The sequence below is a fragment of the Gadus morhua genome, chromosome 16 (genome assembly GCF_902167405.1).
Source record: "Gadus morhua chromosome 16, gadMor3.0, whole genome shotgun sequence".
In the NCBI taxonomy this organism is placed as follows: Eukaryota; Metazoa; Chordata; class Actinopteri; order Gadiformes; family Gadidae; genus Gadus; species Gadus morhua.
In genome coordinates this window covers 32,589,042-32,608,623 of record NC_044063.1, presented here as the reverse complement: position 1 = coordinate 32,608,623, position 19,582 = coordinate 32,589,042, and the positions used below count along the sequence as shown (strand labels likewise).

At 50.5% G+C, this 19,582-nt stretch overlaps 1 protein-coding gene across 7 annotated transcripts in view; it reads left to right on the top strand.

The window, feature by feature from the left end:
- Window positions 1-621: 621 nt before the first annotated feature.
- The window catches only part of tbcela (tubulin folding cofactor E-like a), a 41,624-nt gene continuing 22,663 nt past the window's right edge, over window positions 622-19,582 (top strand). For 2 of the 7 annotated variants that reach the window (XM_030381485.1, XM_030381487.1), the window contains exons 1-7: window positions 622-836; window positions 2,891-2,985; window positions 4,066-4,087; window positions 4,405-4,584; window positions 5,204-5,343; window positions 5,538-5,719; window positions 6,203-6,459. In XM_030381485.1, coding sequence (XP_030237345.1) covers window positions 776-836; window positions 2,891-2,985; window positions 4,066-4,087; window positions 4,405-4,584; window positions 5,204-5,343; window positions 5,538-5,719; window positions 6,203-6,459 — 937 coding nt within the window. In that variant the 5' untranslated portion in view covers window positions 622-775. Of the gene's footprint in view, window positions 837-1,267; window positions 1,453-1,522; window positions 1,646-2,864; window positions 2,986-4,016; window positions 4,088-4,404; window positions 4,585-5,203; window positions 5,344-5,537; window positions 5,720-6,202; window positions 6,460-19,582 lie in introns of those variants that run through there. The other 5 variants (XM_030381486.1, XM_030381491.1, XM_030381492.1 and 2 more) reach the window with 5 other exon arrangements.

Sequence of the window (19,582 nt, the reverse complement as noted above, 5' to 3'; positions counted from 1 at the left end):
CATAGCGTTCACAGATGTGCAACTTCTGATGCATTAGTTCAAATTTGGGTTTACGAATTCACACCTTTTGGGCATGGTCTCAGATTATGAAACACGGGTGTGCGAATGTGTTTTGCACCAACTGCGCTGCAATAATTGTAGCAAAAGGATTTGTGCACCTGTAACACAGATTTGCGTACTCGTAGACCCTATTTTGTGTTTACAATGGTATAAAAAATATTTACGTCTACAAATGTACTGTTACACATTTGTGACCTTAGAGTACACATGCAAAATAAATATATACGACTTCAAATTTACTGTGACTTTAGTGTACGCATTCAAATTCTGCAGTTACAGGTGCTAAAGACTTTTGCTACAATAATACCTTTACTTCCCGGTTACCTCCCTCTGAAGTCACAGAAAAATACGAAAACGTCGAAAAGGAACAGGACCCATCAGCATAGATATGACAGGTGCATTAGCGGGCATGTTTGGCAATACAATAATGACTTAAACTCCTAAACTCATTAATATTAGCCTTACATTAAATGTATTGTATTTCTTTGTCTTTCATTTTGTCATTTTCTTTGCATTTAAAGGGTAACTGTTCCTCCGAAATGCTAAAAATAAAAAAACATAAATTAAGAGAATATCCACTATTCCCTTTTAATGTATTGGCCTGCTAAATTAGAATTATTTGGTACTTGTCACTTTCATGCAAATGTAGCTCTACCGTCAACACAGGCAGATTCAGGGTCCAGCAAAGGGGAAGCTGAGCTAGCTGTACACCGAGATGAGGGATTTCATTGTATTGATTTGTATTTTCTTCCACCCTCAACAACCCCCCAGGAAAGGTATGTGTATCTATGAAACCAATGATGGTATAAACAGAGAATGGCTCACAGGCTGTAAGAAAGACAACTCATGAACACTATATATAGGGAATAGTGAGTGAGTGTATAGGGAACGATTTCGAACACAGCCCCTGTGTCGCTCTCGTCTCTTTCTGCCAACGACATGCGCGTGGAGCGGGGAGTGACGTAGACTCTAGAGTGACGCAGACTGATAATCCCGCTGTGACTGACTGATGTGACCATAATAACTTTTATACTGAATAGTTGTAGACAAAGAACCTTGTGAAGTTACTATATAGTTTAAGGGAAAATGTCCTTTGAAAATCTCACGTATGCATATTTTGGAGGTTTGAAATTCCCTTATGTTAGCACACAAACGTAGTTGAAGGCTTTTATTTTGAAGACGTTGCGAGATGCCACACAAACGCTGTTTAGAGTCGTTTAGAGTACGGGCGCACGAAGATTTGTGGCTGGTTTAACCGCGGATGAACGAATGACGGCTGACTTGGCTGCAGTATTCTTTCATATTCTATTCTTTCTTTCTTGCATCATATCGCCCGCTTATCTTCAGAACACATCCATTTATTCCTTTACCATGTAAATAATTAAATTAAAAGTAAGTATTGAGTATTTAATTTCAACAATGACTTAGATAACATAATGTAGGCTTTATGGATATTATATTATATATGATAATATTGTTATATCAAGAACAAAAAACGTCCCTTCTTTAAGGGCAGTTGACGTCACTTCCGGGATCGGATCAGTAGGTTTGTTATCAACAAGATAATTCAAAGTGGAAATCAAAGGTATGTTGACGGAATGGCCTCATGCTTCGTAAACAGCGCATAGTAACAATACCATGTTGGTTGTATTGGTCGTAATGGCTTTAGAGGTTATTACATATTGGTGACCGTGTTGTCGGTCTTATCTGAGATGCTGCGGGGTCATCTCCGGATAGTGGAGTAGAGCCTCTGGATGTGGTTCGGTTGATGTGGTTCTTTTGATGTGGTTCTACAACCCATTTGCTCAGTTTGTTCCCCCTTATCGGCTACACGTACATCGCTTAAAGATAAATGTCATAATTTCAATGTTATAACCATAGACCATCAGATGATGACGAACTGTCATTATATCACGAAGGACGATATATTATATAACATTATTACATTAAACATTAATCAGGAAGGACGTTACATTATATTACATTATATATACATACATACATACATACATACATACATACATACATACATACATACATACATACATACATACATACATATACAGTAAAGCTATAGCTACACTGGGAGACATATGCCTGATGTGATGGCTTATTTTCTGTGGGACACTGGGATACAGAGGCCTGATGCGATGGTTTATTATGGGATCTGTGGGACACTGGGAGACATAGGCCTGATGTGATGGTTTATTATAGGATTTTTGGAACACTGGGATACGTAGGCCTGATGTGATGGTTTATTATCTGTGGGATACAGAGGCCGGATGTGATTGTTTATTCTGGGATCTGTGGCCTGATGTGATGGTTTATTATGGGATCTTTTGCCTGATGTGATGGTTTATTATTGGATCTTAGGCCTTATGTGATGGTTTATTATGGGATATGTGGGGCCAGATTCTAACAAAATAACAAGGTAGGCAGAGTGGTGCAGATGTCATGGTTCAATGGATTGTTTCAGTAAATGTAGGATTCATCAGTAAATTAGCCGAAGTCGAAAAGAAAATCCATTGGTGTGTGTCAAAAACAATGTTCAAGACATCTCTGATAATTTGTGCTCCTATTTGACTGTGACTTGCTTTACTCTAAGAAAAATGTATTGCACCAGTCATGGTCAGTGTAATGACAATAATCTGGCTAGAGAAATAAAAAAGCAAAAACAAAAATATTGAATTATTCTTGTAGTCAATTGTGGAATCTTTTTAGAAGTTCTTTAAATGTCAAATGCTTGGCCTTTGAACTTATTCACGTTACAGCGCCATGTACTGAATATAGGTGTTCATTGAAAGCCACTTGGCTTCTCCTCACCCTATAGCCTGTCCTGAGACTAACAGCCGGCCACAGGGGGAATCACATCTTCTGGAGACCTCTTCACTCCTCACCTTGTCTTCACCAAACAGCCACGCTGGAGTAAGAATGAATGAAAGTTTTGACTATATTTCTACAGTATTATTAGGTGTCCTACGAATGACGCAGGAACCCTATTGTTTTTGTTGTCATTATTAGGGGTCCTACGAAATCCGTAGGAACCCTATCGTCTTTACTAGTATTATTAGGGGTCCTAGGAAATCCTTAGGAAACCTATTGTTTTTGTTAGTATTATTATTATTGTTATTATTAGGGGTCATACGAAAAGGAACCCTTTTGTAATCATTAGTTTTATTAAGGGTACTACGAAATCTGTAGGAACCCTATTGTAATCGGTAGTATTATTATCTTCCTGACTTTTTGGCTCCAAAAGCTTTTTGGGCCAGAATAACACATAGGGGGGTGCTATAACAAGGCCTGGAAGTTCAGCATTTCAACGGGCTGCCATTACCACTAGGAAGGTGCAATATGCATGCAATTTGTTATACTTGACCTATTCGTCATGATTAACAACTTTGAAACTGCAACCCATAAGGTCAGACCATTTGGATAGAGTGTAGTGACCACATCTTGACCAAACACCCACACTCCAACATATTTGCTGCCAGAGATGGTAAAAGCTGTAAAAATTCATAGCAATAAGGCGAAGGACAGCAGAGAAATACATTTTAAAGTCAAATACATGCAACACCTCTACAACACATTTGAACAGCTCTAACATTGTGTCCAAAACAGGTTGGCCCAGCTGTCGAATATTATTAAGAGGAGATTACAAAGTATACCAATGCCAAATTTGAAGACTATATCTAAAAAAACGAACAAAAACATTTGTATGAAGTTCTCCTTTCTGAACCGTGGCCTCTACAGTTTTATTATTGTTGGGCTGTTCCATAGTCAAGTGACTAGATGTATTCTCATTGTTGTTATGTGTGTCCATTCCATATTAGGCTTATATCCTTACCCCCAAACCTCTTCTTCCAGGTCTTGCTTCTCATAAGCATTCCAATAGAATGAATGAATCTGTGAATGAATATATATATAGATATCTATGTGAATAAATGTCCCTCACACAGGCCCTCTGTGCAAAAGCGCAAGCGGACCGTGAGCAGTGACAGTGGGCAGGTTGTGGTGTTGTCCTCTGCAGGTGAGATACTCAATGAGCTGTATGCACATATATAAGAACTAGCAGACTGAGGATCAGTGTCTGGTACTTGTTCTTATAGTTGGTGGAATATATAACATTGGATTCATATTTTGAATGTATCTTAAATTGTATATGGTAATTTGACCTTGAGCTTCTGTGTTTCTACTGGGCTAGTACAGAAATATTCAGACTAACCGAAGCACCATTCTATGAAGTTTAGTATTTCTTCTGCCCCTCTGTTAAGAGGGACACCAACATCTGGGGGTGGCTCCAAACTATGCCCTAGACCTTTCATTCCCTCTTGTGTTGCTGCCCAGACCAGGAAGAAGCTGCCATGTTAGAACAGGGAGCCACACAGATGGACCAAGAGAGAGGTCGGACCTTTATGGAGGCCATCAGTGAGAAGTACAGCCCCGAGAACTTCCCCTACCGCCGGGGGCCCGGCATGGGGGTGGTGGTGGTACCGGTGGTCGCCCCCCAGGGCTCCCCTATGAGAGGTAGGGAACAGGGCCTGATCTCAATTTTAATGGGCCCTGGCCCATGTTGTTTGAATATTCTTAATTTCACACTGCCAGTAGGCTTACAAAAGGTGTGCAAAATTACAAATAGTGACAGATTTTTTGAACCCTGGTTGCATTTGAAACCATTGTTCAACCTTTTTATCCTAGTTTGTTTGAGTTTCATTTTCTCATTAAATAGACATAAAGTACAGCAATTGAGATATGTAGAAAAAAATCGATTGTTAATTATGTTCCGTAGTGTAGAAGTGTGACCTGTGAAGTGCACTTTGTATGCTTCTGTCAAGAACCAAACATGGGATCTGAAGTCTGGTCCAGAGGAGGACCCCTTGCGTCTTATAAAATGCCTGTAGGATTGATCATATTTGGGGTGGTTTCATTATTCCCATATTCCACATTTCAGGCACTGTTCTCCTTACTGGTTGTGTTTCTTTTAGTTCTTACCCCATTTATTTTCCCAAATTCCCTTATATCACTGTTAATTTTGCCCAATGGCTTCCATTGCAATGATGATGTTTATTCATCTCTCCTGTTTGTCTTTATCTTTCCTGTCTATAAACACATATGAGCCTGAGTAAGTGTGTCCCGTTTCCTGCAGATCGGCTGAACCTGCCCAGTATCCTGGTGTTGAACGGTAGTGGGATCTCCCGGGCTGGGGACCAGGGCGAGATCGCAGCCTTCTGTGCTCACGTCATTGAGCTGGACCTGTCTCATAACACGCTCCAGGACTGGAGGGAGGTAAAGACACACTTAAACCCAACGACACGTTTGACTTTCAATTGAATCAGGTAAGCCCCATTGAGATCACTTACAGGTGAGGCCTGACCAAGTGCAATTTACTCCGTTGAGTTCACTACTACCAGGACTCTCTCAACCCAGTATCTGAGTGCCGCTGTCTTTGCCCCCCCCTACTATCTCGGGTGTGTCTGCAGATCAGTAAGATTGTCTCTAACATCCCCAACTTGGACTTCCTCAACCTGAGCTTCAACCCACTGGCGAGCGTAGCGCTGGGGCCTGTCAGTGGCGAGGCCTTCTGTGGTGTGCGGCGTCTGGTGCTCAACAACACACAGGTGTCCTGGGACACGGTCTTCACCCTCACACGAGACATGCCTGAGTAAGACCTACACAAAAGCGTAACAAAGCGCTCATTGGTGGGCTTCTCGGATTGGTTTTAGGGCATATAAAACAAAAAATCGAACCACGTGAAATGAAATTACACAAAAATATTTGGTTGTGGATAGTAGCTTGTTTGCAGAGCTATGGCTAAAGATTTGGCCATTTTCATATATTTTTTATGTTATGTTGATGTAAGTATAGGGTTCTTGTCTTGTTGTTGTCTCTGTATATGGTTTACTTCAAGCCTCCCTCTCTGTAAAATGGATAAGTCCTGTTTCAGTTCAGCATGTTTAATATTAGGGGCGTATTTTCCACAACAGGACCTACCCAAAACCGACCCTATGTGGCACAACATACAACCAATTACTGAATTCCTTTCAAGCTTTTTACCTCATATTTTCTCTCATTCTCTCAGTATTTGTAAATTCTACTCTAGGGGGAGTCACATCCCATCCTGTTCTAACCTAGTTTCCTCCGCTAGGCTTGAGGAGCTGTTCCTGTGCCGCAACAAGTACGACAGTGTGCTGGCCGCTGCCACGCCCTGCCCTACGCTGCGCCTGTTGCACATCACCGACAACAGTCTCCATGACTGGGAGGAGGTACGCAAGTTGGGCTCCATCTTCCCCAGCCTGGACACCCTTGTGATGGCCAACAACAACCTGGCATCCATACAGGACAGTGGGGTGGTCCTGGAGGGCCTCTTTCCCAACCTGCGCAGCATCAACCTGCACAACTCAGGTCAGGAGCGATGGAGATTACAGCCCTTTAGGCCCCGTCCACACAAAGCCGATTTCATGGCGAAACCGCAAAGGTCTTGTACGGTTCGGCCTTCCGTCCACACTAAGCCGGCGAATCCGCTGACCGAAACCGCAAACTTCTGAAACCACCCTCGGAGGTGGTTTCAAATCTACCCGGTTTCGTTTTGGATTCGTGTGTACGCCTGAAACCGACTGAAACCGCAAACCATGACGTCATCGCCCCACCCCTCGACCTCCTAGCCAATGGCTCTTAAGCCCGCGGAGTCTCAGAAATCATAACAAAAAAGATGATGGCGGACTACAAGCTTGTAATCGTTCTGCAGCATATCATGGCCCTTGTTGGGTTGCTACGCCATTATTTATTGAGAATCTAGTTCGCCATCGTAGAAGAGCTGTTTGTTTGTGTTGTTAGTGGTTCGGGGGGCAGCCTTTATGCGCATGCTCGCCTCTTCTTCTTCTGGATTTGTGTACCAGAAGCAGCGCCCCTTATGGGCCTGGAATGTTTACTACAGCGTTTCTACAGATCTATCCGGTTTCGCTTGGCTTCGTCTTTACGGAGATACTTCGAAACCGGATAGATCGAAATCGTAACGGTTTCGCCCGTTTCGGCTTCGTGTGGACGGGGCCTTAGTTTGCTGTTGCTTATCCGATGGTTTAGGGAATAACTATTGGTTTGTTGCCAAAGTGTTGGAATTTAAATCATGATAAGCATTTCATTGGATTAGAAAGAAGATGAAATTCCTGATGGTAAGGCTAGGTTGAACTGGATAAGAGATATTCTAGATATATGTTTCTGAGGTAATCAACCCTTCAAACCTGCCTAGAAAATGTTGTGTTGAAATGTGAAGGGTTGAATGAAAAAAGAAGGCCCTTGGCCAGAATTTTGCTGACTCAGTTGCTGTGCATTTGATCACATAGCTGTGCTCTGTGATTGGGGTCCCACTATAATTTCACAGAGGGTTGAGTAATAGTAATTCAATGAGACTAATTTCAATTGACGTAAAATTGACCAATCATTACTTCCCTCAAATTGGGTGGGCCTTGTTTTCGCTGACTTTATGACTAGTTCTGCCTGCTGTGAGGAACATGAATCCAATAAACTTGATACTAGCTTATCAGGCATCATTTGGTTTACTTGACGATGGCAGCCGCCACCAGTAATGTGACTGCTAGTAAGGAGGGAATTGTTTCTAAATTGTTATCAACACCAATTTCTAGGTTAACTTTTAATGAAAGGTTGGAGTAAATAACAGAAAGTCCCACACCAAAGCTAAAATTGGTTCAGAAATCAAAAGCCTTTGAAAAGCATTTCAGCTGCACCAACCACATGCGATACTTGTGGATGTCGCGATCAACCAAGGAGAAAAAGCTTTACTGTTAGTGTTTGATTTGTCTGCTGTCATGCGTTTTGCACCCCGGGCCGTTGTTATGTTCTACTGAACTTCACACACAGCTTGTGTAATGAGTTTTTAGTTCTATTTCATGTAGGCTACGCCGTCTAGGGCTTAGCCTTATGGGCTTGTCCCATGAAAATTCAAACTATGCACCTATCAGCGTGGGCACCGCCCACATTTCCCACGGTATCGTGTCTATATAACGCGGTGTATACCGTCGCTCGTCATCCTCCCTTTTCTTTCAGCACTTGTGCTTATCAGCGAGAAATTGAGAACTACTATTAAGAAGATGAGAACATCAACACGGATCTCCCAAGCCGGTGGCAGCGGCTCGGGCGAGGCCGCGGACAAACGGCACTTTTCAGGGCCACCTGAGAGCGCTCCTGGAGCTAGGTCCTTTTCAGGACTCCTATGCGCCTCCTGTCCCGCCTCCCTGGCACCGGGTGACGGGCATTTGGCGTGCTTTCGGTGCCTCGGCGCCGACCACGCCGCGGCTGCTATGGCGGCCCCCGTCTCCTGTGTCGCCTGCCGGGAGCTGCCTGAAGAGTGGATCCTCTCCAGGCATCTCTTCTTTTCCCCTGCGGTGGAACTGGCTGACGCCATCGACCTGTTCAGGGCCGGCCCTGAGGGATTCCCATGCCGGCCCCGCCTCTCGCCCCCGTATCTGACGATATGCAGGGCGAGTGCTTTCGCACCCCATCTTTTTCCCGGCGGGTTACCCAGTGCCCCTTGTTCCCGCCTTTGCAGCACTTGTTTATTGCTGCAGGTGAGGACCCTTCGACCCTGAAGGCTCCGGTAAGATCCTACACGTATTTCAGCAACGTGGAGGGGTGGGCCGATACTCAGGCGCCTGGAGCCTCCCCTGGCAGCGCTTCTCTGTCCGGGCGCCGGATGGCTCCCTAACGAAAAGCCGCTGCCCCCCGACCGCCTCCAGAAGCAGATTGTCGGCCTAACGGACAGGGTGTTCGTTTGTGCCTCTCAATCCGCGGCGGCGGTCAACAAGATCGCCCTGCTCTCCTCTGCCATGGTCTCCTTGTCGGCTGACAGGGAGGCCTACGGCCCGGAGGAAGCCGCGAGATGGCTGGCGGTTTCCCGCTTTTCCAGCGCCATCCTCCAGCTATGCCAGCCGATAGCCGTTTCGGCCGGCCAGCATATGGCGTGGGCTACCATGATTCAAAGGGCCATATGGCTCTCCCACACTGCGGTGCCGGAACGAGAGCGGGCCAGCCTCGTCCAGGGTCCACTAGCGCCGGATGGCCTATTTGGTCCCAGGTTCTCCGAGGTGCTCGCGCACCAGCAGTGAGTCCGTGAGAATCGTTCCCAGTTCGGGGCGATTCTCACAGGCTCCTCCCGCCAGCAGGCTGGGAGGAAGCGGGGTCTAGGCCGGTCCCAGCGTTCCAGGGGGCCGCCTCCGACTCCAGCCCCGGTGCAGCAGCAGCAGCAGCAGCCGCAGCCGCCGCGCATGGGGAGAGCAGCAGCGCCACGGACCGGAAAGTTCTGGACGCTTGCTCCTACTTTTTCTTTCCCTATTAAAGAAAAAAGTAAAGACCGTTCGGCTGAACGGCAGTACATGCTACCTAAAGAGCGATATTCCTCAGGCCACCTGCGTCCTACGCTTGTGGTGCGCTCCTCCATATTGCCTCTTTCCCCCTCTCAGCCCGGTGGCTGTAGGGTGGCGGTCGGACGGCGTGTTCACATGGCCTCTGGTTCACCTGCTTCTAAGAAGCGGCGTCCCATGGAGCCTCGTGGACGGATCAGAGACTCGTTGCACGAGCCCGTGGATACGGCCGCTTGTACCGGTCTCCTGGTTCCCCACATTATAGGTGAGGAGATGGGTCCGCGCGCTGTGGCTACAGCCTGCGGACAGCGCATGCGCACAGGTGCTGCGGCCGGACGGCTCGCTCCCTGTTCAGAGGGCACGAGCGCGACGTCTAGACAGCTCGTTGTTTTTACAGCTGCTAGTTCTGGTACGTCTCCTACGCTCGCTGAGCTTCCTCCCTTTCATGGGAAGCCCCCCTTGGTTCACAGGCAGTGTGGAGGCGGTAGGGGCAGAGGAATACGGGTTATTCCTTGACGGTCTTCCTCAGCTGTCGGCTCGCCCTCTCTCCGACCGCTATGCGTGTTGGCAAGAGCGGTGCGTTCTGCCATCGTGGTTGGACACCACGTTGAGATGGGGCCATCCCATACAGTTCAAGCGTCGTCCCCCACCCTTTATGGGGTTGGTGGAGACCACGCTACGGGACCCGGCTGCGAGCACGGCTCTAGCAGCAGAGGTGGCACGTCTCTTGGTAAAGGGGGCCATCACTGTCGTTCCCCCCTACGAGTCTCACCTAGGGTTTTATTCCCGCTACTTCCTGGTTTCCAAGAAGTCAGGGGAAAAGAGACCTATTCTGGATCTTCGCGTGTTCAACAGATTCGCTGCCACGAGGAAGTTCAGAATGCTCACTGTCGGAGCGTTGTTCCGGTGTGTGAGAGAGGGCGATTGGTTCACATCCCTGGATCTCAAGGATGCTTACTTCCACGTCCCTGTTCGGCGAGCGCACAGGAAGTTTCTTCGCTTTGCCTTTATGGGGATGGCGGACGAGTACCAGTGTCTGCTGTTCGGCTATTCACTGGCTCTGCGCACCTTCTTGAAGTGTGTGGAGACGGCGTTGGAACCGCTCAGGCGTCAGGGAAAGAGGATTCTCTTCTACCTAGACGATCTGCTTATTCTGAGCAACTCAGAAGAGACCGCGAGAAGGGACACCATGTTGGTGATAAACCATCTCTCCTTCCTGGGTTTTGCCAATAACTGGGAGAAGAGCTCCCCGCTCCCCAGCCGGCAGACAGTCTACTCGGGGCTTTGCCTAGACTCAGCCACCATGACTGCGATGCTTTCGCCTCCTCGGCGAGACGCCATCCTGTCGGCGCTCTCCCGTTTTCACGTTCGCAGAAACGTGACCGCACTGTCCACCATGCGCCTGTTAGGGCTGATGGCAGCTGCCCACCCCGTGGTCCCCCTGGGTCTGCTTTTTATGCGCAGACTCCAGCGGTGGTTTGCTCGCCAACGGTTGGACCCCAGGGGACACAAGCTCAGGGTGCTCCTCGTTCCCCGTTCGGTGTCGCCAGACCTGGAATATTGGAAAGGACCCTCCGCCCTTCTCAGGGGTGTTCCCTTGGGCAGGGTGGCGTCCTACGTAGTGGTCTTCACGGACGCCTCGTTGACGGGTTGGGGAGGAACGTGCCTCTCTCACTCGGTCGGAGGCGAGTGGCGCACGCCCCCTGCAGCACACATAAATGTGTTGGAGCTTGACGCTGTGAGGAAAGTGCTGTTGCATTTCTTTCACCTGGTGCGCGGCCGCCACGTTCTGATCAGGACAGACGGCGTGTCGGCGGCGGCGTACATCAACAGACAGGGGGGAGTCCGCTCCCCTGCTCTCCACCGAAAGGCGGTCGAGCTCTGGCTTTGGGCTCATCAGTATCCTCAGTCAGAGGCCTGCATATCGCGGGCGCCCAGAACTTTGGGGCGGACCTCATGTCTCGAGGCGGTCCCCATCGAGACGAGTGGCGGTTACATCCCGACATTGTCAGACTGATCTGGCAGAGGTTCGGGACAGCGCAGGTGGACCTCTTCGCGTCCAGGGAGAACACGCACTGCAGGTGGTGGTTCTCCCTCAGCCCTCGGGATCTTCCCCCGTTGGGGGTAGATGCATTGGCACACACACCTTGGCCGCGGGGTCTCTTGTATGTGTTTCCCCCACTCCAGCTGATCCTTCCTCTTCTGGAACGGGTCCGACAGGAGAGACTGTCCCTGATATTATTGGCCCCGGAGAACCGTTCAGCTCTGCGGTTTCCAGAGCTGGCCGCGCTCTCGCGGTCGGCGCCTTGGCCAGTACCGTTCAGGCCGGATGCACTTTCACAGGCCCACGGGACGGTGCACCACCCGCCCGATGTCTCGGGACGGCTGTTGGTTTGGCTCCTGAGAGGTTGATCCTGCAGGGCAAAGGTTTGCCTGAGACGGTTATCAACACTATTCAGAGTGCTCGTGCGCCTTCTACTTCTTCCCTCTATGCGACGAAGTGGTGCGCCTTCTCTAATTGGTGTGAGACGAACCACGCTGTCCCATCTCAATGCGAGGTGGGAAGCGTGCTTTCGTTTCTGCAAAACCTATTGGAAAAAGGTTTGGCCTTCTCCACTATCAAGGTCTATGCGGCAACCGTTTCGGCTGGCCATGCAGGCTGTGATGGTGGACCGATCTTCAGCCATCCACTGGTCAAGAGATTCTTGCGTTGGGCTAGACGGGTTAGGCCTGTTTCACGCGTACTTACACCACGCTGGGATCTCCCCACCGTGTTGCGCGGATTGTCCAGGGATCCTTTCGAGCCTCCTTCTCAGGCCCCTTTGGATGCCCTGTCATTTAAGACGGCGCTCTTGTTGGCCTTGGTTTCTGCCAAGCGGGCTGGTGAGCTAACCGCTCTGTCTGTCAGCCCGAGTTGCTTGTTGCTAAACGAGGACAGCTCCTTCGCGTTGCTCAGGCCTAATCCTGCGTTCCTCCCGAAGAACATTAATAGTTCTTTTCGGTCGAGGGATATTGTGCTTAAGGCTTTTCACCCCCCGCCTCATTCTAGTGAGGCGGAGGCGGAGTTGCATCTCCTGTGCCCGGTTCAGGCGTTGGCTATGTACGTGAATCGCTCGGCCGCGTTCCGCTCCACACAACAGTTGTTTGTGTGTTATAGCGACGCTAGCAGGGGCCGCGCTCTCTCTAAGCAGCGGTTTTCTCGCTGGATATGTGAGGGTGTTTGCCTAGCCTACTCTCGGCAGGGCTTGGCGCCACCGTTGGGCGTTAAAGCGAGCTGGAAGAAGGGCGTTTCGGTGGAAGACATCTGCGCGGCTGCGTCTTGGTCTTCCCCCGGCCCCTTTGTTCGTTTTTACATGTTAGACATGTCCAGGGGCTCACTCAGCAACTCTGTGCTGGAGTCCGGGACCCCTTTTACGGCTTAAGAATATAGACATGTTCTTTAAAGCGGCGTGGTTGGATTTCCTCTCGCCGGCTGGCGAGTTGGACTTGATTACCAGTCTTACTCTCCCACCTTTTTTCAAATGAAAAACAGGCTAGGGGGTTTTCTATTGGCTCGCCAATTGTCTGGTGGTTTTGTTTACCAGTGTGGCACTCCCGCCGTTTTCTTCAAATAAGAAACGGCAGAGAGAGTCCCATTATTGGAGAGCCGAATTCCGTAGCTCCGCCCCGGTGGTAGCGGACCTAATGGAAACCGTGTTGCTCTGGTTTTTCTTTTCCTTTTCATGGGTTCCATGAAGCACGGATTAGAGCGTCTTTACAGACTCACTTTTTTCTCCCTTGATCATTGCCTTGCTTGATCTAGGAGGAATTCGTTTTTATTAAGCTGTTGTGTTTTACAGTTCCTTGGCTTTTTGAGTCGTAATGTGCTCTGGTGACTTAAGTCGTTTTGACTGGGGTCCAGCAGGAGTACATTGATCGGGCTCCGCTCGCAGCTTCACCTTAGCCCATAAGGCGAAGCCTAGATGGCGTAGCCTACATGAAATAGAACGATAGTTATGTTATTATAACTCTAGTTCTATGATTGTAGGCGTAGCCGTCTAGTTTCCCTCCTGCTGTACCCTCCAAATGCTGAAAGAAAAGCGTGGAGGATGAGCGACGGTATACACCGCGTTATATAGACACGATACCGTGGGAAATGTGGGCGGTGCCCACGCTGATAGGTGCATAGTTTGAACTTTCAGCGCGCGCGCGCGCACGGGACAAGCCCATAAGGCTAAGCCTAGACGGCTACGGCTACAATCATAGAACTAGAGTTATAATAACATAACTATCGTTTTGGTGATAACTCTTACTCTCTTCGTCCTGCTGATCGTTGCACTATTCAGGCTGGACTAGCGTATGCATTTTTGTTTCATAGCTGTAATGTCATGGGTAAATGTTGCAGTACCATAGAGAAGACACAATAAATTAAGCTGGTGGTATGCTTTTTACACGCCCGGGTCAGAGGGCCACAGTTAAAGAGTCACGTTTCACTAATGCTCACGCAAAAACAGCAGGCACATGAGACATAAGCTAAAACTAGTCACCTCTCCGTCATACATCTAAGAAGACACGCCTGTAGTGACCACATTATAGGTTTGTGTTCCCCTCTTACGGATCGAGTGGGAGGGAACTGGTTAGATGTCACGGGGGGCTAGGGGGACGCGTTAGAGTGTTACACAGCGACCTAGCCATGCACTGTGACTGTTTGTTCTTATCTGTTTCTTTTGATTAAACAGTTATAATTAAGTTGCCTACGTCCTCCTTTTCCTCCGGCACGACACTGGTGACCCCGACGTTCGTTTTTGTTATTTATTTGTTTACAACAAACATGATTCTCAACATGTCCACCCGGGGAAGACGTCCACGGCGGCAAACATCACCGTCTCCTGTCAGGATGACGCAGGCCGTGCGCACCCCCACTCTTAAACTGCCGGAGTTCTGGGACTCAACGCCTGCTGCATTGTTTGCTATAGTGGAGGCACATTTCAATAAAAGCGACGTTACCGACGACGACGACCGGTAAAACCATGCTGTGGCTATGTTGGGCAGCTCCACCGCAGCGCGTGTGGTTGGGTTTCTCACCGCCCCCCCGACGACAAACAAGTATGAGCGCCTCAAGGCCCTGCTCCTGGAGACATTTGAGCTGTCCACCGCGGAGAGGGTGCGCCGCTTATTTGACGTGTCGGACTTGGGTGATGAGAGGCCCTCTGCACGTATGGAGAGGATGCTAAACCTGCTCGGTGCAGAAGACCCCATGATCCTCTTCACAGAGCTGTTTATGCGCACACTGCCAGCTCAGGTCAGGATGGCGCTGGCTAACACCACCATCGTTGGACCCCGCGCCCTGGCCAGGGAGGCGGACCGGTTCGTCTTGGCCATGCCTCAACGGTCCCCCGACCTGCTTGCTCCCGCGGCTTCCCCGCCACCGGACCGTCGCAGGAGAGGGAAGGACAACGCCGGACCCTCTGGCCAGCAGGGTAACGCTGCGGGCCATTGTTTCTACCACGCCAATTTTGGCGCCATGGCCAAACGTTGCCGCTCGCCCTGCTCCTTTGGACGGACGGGAAATGGCAGGGCCGGCGCTCAGTAGTAGCCCTGAGCGCTGGTGTCACCAACAGGATGCTCTTCATCCAAGACACCGTCTCCGGTCGCAGATTCCTCTGTGACACAGGTGCCCAGTGGAGCATCATTCCGTCAGGGGGATCGGATGTGGCGAAGGGGGAGCACGGCCCGCAGTTGGTGGGTGCGGACGGCATGCCTATCCGTTCCTATGGCACTAGAGCGGTGGACGTGTGCTTCGGAGGGCAACGCTTTACCTGGGATTTTGTCGTCGCAGCTGTTACATTTCCCCTCCTTGGCGCAGATTTTCTGTGCGCCCATAACCTGTTAGTGGACGTGGGAAACAGGCGCCTGGTGAACTCACAGACTTTCGCTTCCTTCGCCTGTACGCAGGGGGAGGCGGTCTACAACGGGTTGTCCAACACGCTCGCCGAAAGTGACCAGTACCTTCGGCTGCTGGCAGAATTCCCTGACCTTACTAGGCCCACCTTCTCCGCGCCCACAGTGAAGCACGGGGTGGAGCAGCACCACATCGAGACCACTGGGCCTCCCCTCCACGCCAGAGCCAGGCGCCTCAACCCGGAGAAGCTGTCCGTCGCCAGGGCAGAGTTCGCGCACATGGAGCAGGTGGGCATCGTTCGACGCTCGAACAGCCCCTGGGCGTCTCCCCTGCACATCGTCCCTAAGCCAGACGGTGGGTGGCACCCATGTGGGGTACCGCCGCCTCAACGACGCGTCCAAGCCTGACCGCTACCCGGTCCCGCATATCCAGGACTTTTCGGCGCACCTGGCGGGCAAACACATCTTCTCCAAGGTAGACCTGGTACGAGGATACCATCAGGTCCCGGTGCACCCAGAGGACGTCCCTAAGACAGCCGTCGTCACCCCCTTCGGTCTCTTCGAGTTTCTGCGAATGCCCTACGGCCTGAGGAACGTGGCACAGACCCTCCAACGCCTCATGCACTCGGTGCTCCAGGACCTGCCCTTCCTCTTCGTCTACTTGGATGACATCCTCGTCGCGGGCACCACGGAAGAGGAGCACCTGTCCCACCTCCGGACACTCTTCACGCGGCTCAGCCAAAATGGGCTGATTGTCAATCCGGCAAAGTGTGAGTTCGGACGGGACACCCTTAACTTTCTCGGCCATCAGGTCTCCGCGGAGGGTGTGATCCCCCTCCCCTTGAAGGTGGAAGCTGTTGCAGCCTTCCCACGCCCCTGCACGGTCAGCGAGCTCAAGGGGTTCATCGGGATGGTGACCTTCGACTACCGTTTCCTCCACCACATAGCTCACATCCTGCGACCGCTGTACGAGGCCCAGAAGGGCAAGGCTCTGAAGCAGCAGGTTGACTGGACGGCGGAACGTGTCAAGGCCTTCCAGGACACCAAGGCGGCCCTGGCCCGCGCGGCCATGTTGGCCCACCCCTCACCCTCTGCGCCCACTGCTCTAAACACGGACGCGTCGGACTTTGCCGTGGGCGCAGTGTATGAGCAGTGGGTTGGGGATGCCTGGCAGCCACTCGCATTCTTCAGCCGCCAGCTGTCTCCCAGAGAGCGCAAGTACAGCAACTTGCGACAGGGAGCTCCTCGGGCTGTTTCTCGCGGTCAGACACTTCCGTTTTTTATTGGAAGGCCGTGAGTTTACTGCCTACGTGGACCACAAGCCGCTCACACATGCCATGTCCAAGACAGCGGAGCCGTGGTCCGACCGCCAGCAGCGCCAACTCTCCTGCATCTCTGAGTTCACCACAGACATCCAGCACGTGGCTGGGAAGTCCAACGTGGTTGCGGATTGTCTCTTCAGGGCGGTGGGCGGTGCAGTCCAGCTGAACCTGGACTACTCCCGCATGGCTGTGGATCAGGCCGCCGACCCCTCCGTCCAAGCTCTGAGGTCGTCGGACACGGGGCTGCGTCTGGAGGAGGTGCTATTCAGTGATGCAGGAGCCAAGCTCCTGTGCCACGTTTCCACGGGTCAGCCAAGGCCTGTAGTCCCCGCCCACTGGAGACGCCCCGTCTTCGAGGCGGTACACAGCTTGTCTCACCCAGGTCGGAAACCGTCCTGGCGGCTGGTGTCAGAGAAGTTCGTCTGGCACGGACTCAAGAGAGATGTGAGGGCCTGGGTCGACACTTGCACTGCCTGTCAACGCGCCAAGGTGCATCGCCATGTCAAGGCCCCCCTGGAACACTTCTCGGTGCCAGAGCGGAGGTTCGACCATGTCAACGTGGACCTGGTGGGACCCCTACCCCCCTCGCATGGCTTCACGTCTCTCTTCACCATGGTGGACAGGACGACGCGCTGGCCGGAGGCAGTCCCGCTCTCCTCAACGACAGCCCCCGACCTGGCCCGGGCGTTCATCGCGTAGTGGGTCTCCCGCTACGGCACTCCTGCTGACCTCTCCTCTGACCGTGGCCCGCAGTTTACTTCGGGGCTGTGGGCGGCAGTGGCGGAGAATCTGGGGGTCAAGCTCCACCGCACTACCGCCTACCACCCGCAGGCTAATGGACTTGTTCAGCGCTTTCATCGCTCCATGAAGGCCGCCCTTCGAGCCAGCCTCACGGACAGCAACTGGCTCGACAAACTGCCGTGGGTCATGCTGGGGCTCAGGACAGCGCCCAAGGAGGACCTCCGGTCGTCGTGGGCCGAGCTGGTGTTCGGACAGCCGCTGCGGGTCCCGGGTGACTTCATCCCCAAGTCGACGGAGCCCTGGTCAGCCTCCCCTCAGCGCGCCTCCCTGCTGGACGGCGCCAGGACCTTCGCCCCGGTCCCAACCACGCAGCATGGCGTCCCTGCTTCACGGGTGCCCCCGGAGCTGCAGTCTGCGGGTTACGTTTTCATCCGCCACGATGGCCACAGGGCTCCGCTACGACATCCCTATGACGGACCCTTCCGTGTCATCGAAGCAGGAGCCAAGAGCTTCATGGTTGACATGGGGGGTAAGCCTGAGTGTGTGTCGGTTGATCGCCTCAAACCGGCTCACTTGGACCTTGAGCTGCCCCCGGATTTGCGGACTATCTGCTGATCAACACTACGAGTGCTGGAAACACACCAGACACACCATGTGAAGTTATTTAACCCGATTATTGTTATTTATATCCGAGATTATTTAATCTAACCCGATCTAAACTCTATCATGCACCCAAACACGGCGGCGTTTGGGTTTCCTACCTCGGACTCCTAAATCCAGCGCAACCACAGGCGCGTTGAACCATTTTTGTGACACACAATGATCAAGCGTCAAGTTAGGCACGTTACAAGCGTTTGGTGTGGCCGTAGCATTATGCGGTTTCACCCAAAAAATCGGCTTCGTGTGGACGGGGCCAAGAAGGCGAACATCACGTCACCAAGTCACCAAGACGGGGAGACAGCGCCAGGCGACTTACGCCACTATCTGCCAATGGATCGTGAATGCCTGGGCTGATATAACAGTCTCAACTGTGGTCCAAGCTTTCACGAAGGCAGGAATAATCACTGAACTTCCAGGCAACAGCAGCGACACTGACTCGGATTATGACGAGAGGGATCCGGGCATGTTGGATGCCGTACTCGCCCAACTGTTCAATTCGGACACACAAGAATTTGAGGGATTCGTAGATGGGGAATGAACTGAAAAAGTGAGCTTATTGTTAAGAGATATTGATATTGATCAGATATTGTTAATATGCACATTAACGTTTGAAAATCGTTACCATGGGAGTGACCGGAGTTGTCAGAACGCTTAATAAAGTTTGACTTTATGTGACTGTTTTGTTGACATTCCCTTTAGCACAGCTTGGTCTAGTCGATGCATAACGCAACCCCAGTCAAACGTTTGACTGCAGTAGGCTATCTTCTATTCTATGCGCTTTATAATCCGGTACGCCCTATATATGAAAACAGTTCTAAAATAGGCCATTCATTAAAGGTGCGCCTTATAATGCGGAAAATACGAGTAGGGTCCAGCTGCAGCCCCGGAGAACAACACCCTGGCGTGACAGAACACCCTGGCGTGACGGAAGTACTGTGGCTGGACGGAAGTTACCTCCGATTATTTTCTATAGACAAATAAACGTATTTATCGCTTGAATAAACATAACAAAGAAATAAAAAAATATTTCGACACGTTAGTAACCATTTTTATAGCTTAGAAAAGGTTTTTTAACGTTATTTAGCCCCGGAGAACAACACCCTGGCGTGACAACCCAGGCGCGACGAAAGTACTGTGGCGTGACGGAAGTGATTTATTAAAAAAAAAAAACGAAGATGAACCATGGAAGTAAGTGTGACTGTCAATATGCTTAATATATTGAGTAATATTCATGTTAAAGTTTTGCCGTAGTTTATTTACTATAATATAATAATATTGCGCCCATTTAGAAAAATTAGCTACACTTCGTTCATGGAAGTAAGTGAGAGTTAACCTGTTCATAATAATAATTATTATTAATTATTAATTAATATATTGAGTAAAATTCATGTTAAAGCCGTGCTGATTTAGTGTCATCCGTAATCACCAATGTGATGCTACAGCAACACAATTTAGCAAAACTGGCCACCGGAGCAGAAAAGTGTCTTTCTCCTGGGGAATATCTAATAGGCTACTAAAACCTAGCCTGTATAAAAACAAGGCTATTAC